This window comes from Polyodon spathula, chromosome 24 (genome assembly GCF_017654505.1).
Source record: "Polyodon spathula isolate WHYD16114869_AA chromosome 24, ASM1765450v1, whole genome shotgun sequence".
Taxonomy (NCBI): domain Eukaryota; kingdom Metazoa; phylum Chordata; class Actinopteri; order Acipenseriformes; family Polyodontidae; genus Polyodon; species Polyodon spathula.
Window position 1 is genome coordinate 20184772 of NC_054557.1, and position 6029 is coordinate 20190800.

General features: G+C 38.4%; 1 protein-coding gene across 1 annotated transcript; it reads right to left on the reverse strand.

Annotated features, from left to right (window-relative positions):
- Nucleotides 1–202: 202 nt before the first annotated feature.
- Nucleotides 203–3317, reverse strand: LOC121298706 (free fatty acid receptor 2-like). Its single transcript, XM_041225903.1, has one exon. It carries the CDS (start codon nt 2965–2967, stop codon nt 2038–2040), a length of 930 nt encoding a protein of 309 aa, XP_041081837.1. The 5' UTR covers nt 2968–3317; the 3' UTR covers nt 203–2037.
- Nucleotides 3318–6029: the final 2712 nt, after the last annotated feature.

A 6029-nucleotide genomic window follows, 5' to 3' on the forward strand; every position in this document is an offset into this window, starting at 1 on the left:
TTTTTGCATTGCCTAGAATTTTAGGCTTGAGACATGATAAAAATAAAAAAAACAAACACCATGAATATAATTTAGATCTTTTATTTACCATCATGTAACAAAATGATATTGCAAAAGTCTACTGGAAGCCATAATATTAGTACAGTGTTTCATGCTAGATTTCGAAAGACACGCTTTTCAATAGTTCTCAGTATATTGAAATATAGGAAGCAGTATGCAATTCCACATGTTGACGTAATATTATTCAACAGGTTTCGTTCGACTTTATGAAGCAAAATTAGTTTATTCTATAGGGTGACTCAAAACTTTTGGCCATGCAACAACTGGACAATGCTTTGTTTTCCATGGAGGTCAGCTGTTCTGTTATTACTCAGTAACACACCTGCTCTAAAACTACTGCTTACTGATGAAACGCTTCATAGGGACACCGAACCCCTTTTTCAGTGGACTGCAATGAGTAATAGTGATAATGGCTTTGTTGTCTTGTTCCTTGCTTTACTGTTGCATTATTACTACCAAAGCAGTACCACTATCCCTTAAATGCCAGACACCCTGAAGAGCCACTTAAAGATTGCACAGTGTCTATGAAGTCATATAAAATTGAAAAAAACACAAATAGGTTTAAAATGAACTGGTGGGCAATGTGGTATCACTACGGCTATGACATCACAAAGCCCACTGAAAGGAAAAGGAGGACTATTTTTGATATGGGGTGCGTTAAGTAACTGAGCATCCCAGAGAGAGAATTTTTTCTGCTCACTCGGATCAGGGATGAAATTTGCTCTGCAACTCTGAGCTGCTCAGGGGGGAGTGGAACTCAGGGTGCTGTTAAGTGCATTCTTTCAATGCTCTGAGCAGCTCACTTACTTATCGCACACACAGTATAATAAATTCTGTCGTATTGAATTAAACATGAGGTAACTCATTGGGAAACCATTAATCAGCCATCTAGCAAAACATATTTTTATTTTCCAAAGCGTCTGTGTAGGCAAGCATTTCAAATGCGCTGCATTACACAATTAACCCCTGATGTTACATTTAGACTATGCTCAAACCACAATACAAGCAAAAAAATGCAATAAAAGTAGCTTCTTCTGTGTTAAACAATTGTACAGATAATATAAATATTTGTGGTATTTTTTTTAGAAGCAGCTATAAGGGTATGTGAAATATTTACAAATTCTAGGGTGAAACAGATACAAAAAAATTAAGTTAAACATTTTAAAAGCGTCCAATCTTAAAGGTTTACAATACTGTAAAATATAGTACAACATACCACTGTAAAATCAATTAGAAAATATCCAAAGAAAACATCACAGGCCTAAAGCCATGTTTTTAACCAAATAAAAGTAGCTTTAAACTAAGAAAGGCCATTAAGCTTCATATCTGTCCTTTTATGACAAACATTTCTGCCACATCCTTTCTATAAGTGTCCTTTTGGATCAAAACAAGTCAAGAAAAAAAAAAAAAAAAAAAAAAATCTGAATTTTCAGCACGAGTACTCACCTGTTTCTCGCACAGATATAAATATTGCAGTATCTTAGCTTACTGTAAAATTCTGGTTTCTTTTTGTACAGTGTGGAACGTATGTCAAAAAGATAATTTAATCAAAATGACAACTTCTATAATGTCAAATGTTCAGTGTTCAAATTGACATGAAAGTCTACACACAGATCTTATTTAAAAGGCCACAGAAAACATGCACCAAAAATGACTTTGAGCACTAATCTGAGCAACGTGGTTTGGATGAAAAATAAATCTTGAGTGAGCTATACAGTAGTTTTATCAAGTATATCCCAAGAAGTCTCAGTTCTTTTGTATACCTTTTGTTGAGCAACTTGAGCTGCAAAGAAATCGGTATGGAATACAGCAATAATTCCACTGAAGAAGCACGTTCAATAGATGTTTATAAATGCATTTATTGACAAAAATAGCAAGAGTTATAGACAGAGAAAGCTCCAAAAATAAGGCTTGCATGGTACAGCAAATGGCAGAGTGGCTCATCACAAATTAATAGAGCTGTTCTCTGTCTGCTCGTTAACTGTGTACGCCGCTGGACAGTCTTTTACAAAAACGAATAGCTTGTATCCTTCCTAGGACACCTGATACGCAGTTTCTGACACTGTTCTGAACTTCAGATGAGGAAAAATAAAAGATGATGGGATCCAAGCAGGTGTTGAAGGTGCTGAGAAGCAGAGTCATCACACGCCACGTGGGACTTTTACCTTTCACAAACCCCACCACATGGGAGATGTTATAAGGGCAGAAGCAGAGGATGAAGACCAGCAGCGTTCCCAGAGCTAACCCGATGGCTCTCTGCTTCCTTTGATGGTTGATGTACGGCAGGGAGGTAAGGATCCGGATTAAATTGATGTAGCAAAAGGAGGTGATCAGTAAGGGGATGCAGAAGAGGACAATGAACATTTCGAAGCGGAATGGAAGAAGAAGATCAAGTTGCTCTTTTGTGAAGCCCTCATAGCAAATGGAAAAATTCTGAGTCCCATTCCCTGGTTTCTGGTACTGGACGATGTAAACGATGCTGCAGTGAGCAGTCGATATGACCCAGAAGAAAATACCCACGCAGGCAGCGTATATGGGCTTGCGGTTCATCTTGTACTTGACAGGGAAGGCCACTCCAAGGTATCGCTCCACACTGATCCCCATTAGAAGGAATGTGCTCATGTAGATGGTGGAGTAGAATATAAAGCTGCTCAAAGGGCACAGGAAGTAAGGAAGCACCCAAAGCATGTCTTGGCAGACCTCGACCATCCGGAAAGGCAGGAAGAAAAGAAAGATGAGATCCGAAATGGTCAGGTTGAGAAGGAGGATGTCGATGGGAGCCGGTTTTCTGCGGACTTTCATGAAGAAGGTGTAAAAGGCCAGGATGTTGGCGGGTAACCCCATCACAAAAGTCACGATATAAACAGACAGGATAAGCTGTTGAAGGGATGTCAGAGCCATTGTCATTTGATGTGAAAATGGCTACTGAAGAACTGCAGAGGAAAGGAAGAGAAAATGTTTAGTTACATTATTATCTCTATATCTGACTATGATTTAACTGTCGATATAATGTAAGGGGTTTTAACTGTGTTTTATTTATATAATATTCATACTGTCTTTCAATATGTGGCTTTTCCATATATGCAAATATGCATTCTTACACATTTTGCAGGCAGCCCCCCCCCGTAAACTATTTAACTACTGTAATAGAGCTATGGACTTCGTTAAATGGAAAAACAGGGTATGGTTGGTCTGGACTAGATCAAGAGAACCAAAACCAATCCTCAGAGTTGGGGAACATTGTCAGAGCAGAAGGGAACAAGTTTTCTTCCAGGACAACCTTGTACTTGGCTTGATTCATGCACCCTTCACAAAGACAAATCTGCCCAATTCCAGCCTTGCTGAAGCACCCCCAGATGAGTCCAATTTTCAGCTTTGCCCAACACCTGGTCGTCTAATGGTTAGTCGGAGACCTGGAGAGACCTGGACAACCTTGTACTTGGCTTGATTCTTGCCAAAGCTACCTGATTCCAGCCTTGCTGAAGCACTCCCAGATCATCACCGATCCTCCACTACATTCCACAGTGGGTGCGAGACACTGTGGCTTGTAGGCCTCTCCAGGTCTCCGTCTAACCATTAGACGACCAGGTGTGTTGGACTCATCTGGGGGTGCTTCAGCAAGGCTGGAATCAGGTAGATTTGTCTTTGTGAAGGGCGCATGAATCAAGCCAAGTACAAGGTTGTCCTGGAAGAAAACTTGCTTTCTTCTGCTCTGACAATGTTCCCCAACTCTGAGGATTGGTTTTTCCAGCAGGACAATGCTCCATGCCACACAGCCAGGTCAATCAAGGTGTGGATGGAGGACCACCAGATCAAGACCCTGTCATGGCCAGCCCAATCTCTAGACCTGAACCCCATTGAAAACCTCTGGAATGTGATCAAGAGGAAGATGGATGGACACAAGCCATCAAACAAAGCCAAGCTGCTTTTTTTTTTGCGCCAGGAGTGGCATAAAGTCACCCAACATCAATGTGAAAGACTGGTGGAGAGCATGCCAAGACGCAAGAAAGCTGTACTTGAAAATCAGGGTTATTCCACCAAATATTGATTTCTGAACTCTTCCTAAGTTAAAACATTAGTATTGTGTTGTTTAAAAATGAATCTGAACTTATTTTCTTTGCATTATTTGAGGTTTGACAACACTGCATCTTTTTTGTTATTTTGACCAGTTGTCATTTTCTGCAAGTAAATGCTCAAAATGACAATATTTTTATTTGGAATTTGGCACAGTCAGAAAATGTGTCTTAGGTTTATAGAATAAAACAAAAAATGTTAATTTTACCTACACATACCTATGTTTGTAACGTCACCAGTGTCTCTTAAAAAGGTTTCCAGAGCTATATATATATAGATATATATATATTATATATATATATATATATATATATATAATATATATATAGTCTCAGAGACGGCCAGCTGCCCTTTAAATAAACTGTTTTATTACATAAGCTGCAGTATTAAATAAACCTTTATACACTGAAGAGGTAGATTGTTGTCAATGAATACTAAAATATTCAGCTTCAGATACAGTACAGCATAAAGCCACAAATCTGTGTATTTACTGATTCGAAGGGAAGGGCACTGTTCACCTATTGAAACTGTGGCCAAATACAGTGTCATAAGCAATGGTATATATATATATATATAATTTAGGTAATGCAACATTTTTGGCAAAAGCTGTAGTTTTTTCAAATTAAAATGAATTTCTATCCTTATTAAATACTGTACAGAAGTTTATAAGTTAATTAGTTTTATTGAACTATGGATCTCTTGTATGGGATTTTAATAATACATCCAAGAAAAGTAAATGTAAGATAATGATTTTATACTTACCAAGGATGTTTCTGCAAGCAGATGTTCTTAAATAATCCATATACAGTAACCACTTGTAGGAAGTGCACCCAGCCTCTTCTAACAGGACTCCTAACAGCTGTACTAGAGCTACAAATAACTGAAAAGCAACTGGATGCTTCTTTTGAGAAATCTAAGCATTTCGATAATGGAAAAAGTATCTGTGCATACACTTCCACGCAGCTCCCACGCACTCCCCAAACAAGGTTGCAACAGGGCAGTATTAAATAAACCTTCTTACATTGAAGAGGTAGATTGTTGTCAATGAATACTGAAATATTCAGCTTCAGATACAGTACAGCATAAACTCACAAAGCTGTGTATTTACTGATTCGAAGGCAAGGGCACTGTTCACCTATTGAAACTGTGGCCAAATATGATGTCATAAGCAATGGTATCTGTTGCAGAATTATTTGTTTGCATGGCTCTTATCAGATAGGTAAAAGGAAACACAACAGCATTATATGAAATGGAGCATGGCTAGAACTCAAAATGCTTGTTTCATTTTTTCCAAACTTTATTTTCTCAAACATGAAACTGGAGCATGGCTATAACTTCAAATGCTTGTTTAATTTTTTCCAAACTTTATTTTCTCTTTGACTCTGTGAAAGAAATCCCTTTATGACCTTACTTTTCAGGTACTAGAAACCTAGCTGAGTCTTGCAAGCATGTTTGATCCTGACAATGAGAAAATTAGGTCATGTGATGTGGCCACATGTGGCAAAGTGCCCACCCTTGTGTGTATTTTGTGTTGTGTGTTAATGTTGGCGTATAGTCATTGGTACACAGGATATAAACGGGTCTGTGTCTCACGTGTGTTTAAAGATGTATATCTGTATTTAGGCACAAGGATTGCACAGCACTTCACGTGCAGGTAAAATGTAATAATATGTGAGCACGGTGAATTGCACTTTATTAATTCACGTGCAGTTGTACCGCGACTCCAATTGAATGATTGATTAGCAATCGAATCTTGGTACAGCTGCATAAAAGCTACATGTTTTCACCCACTCGGGGTTGGGTGTTCGGTGAGTGAACGGGATTGGAGACGGAGGTAATAAATAATAAAATAATAACGTAAAGTTAAAATCTCTGCTCACAGTGTTTTGTGTAGT

What these genes read in the sequence shown, in the direction of transcription:
- LOC121298706 (XM_041225903.1), bottom strand. Translation starts at nt 2,967, where the DNA reads ATGACAATGGCTCTGACATCCCTTCAACAGCTTATCCTGTCTGTTTAT.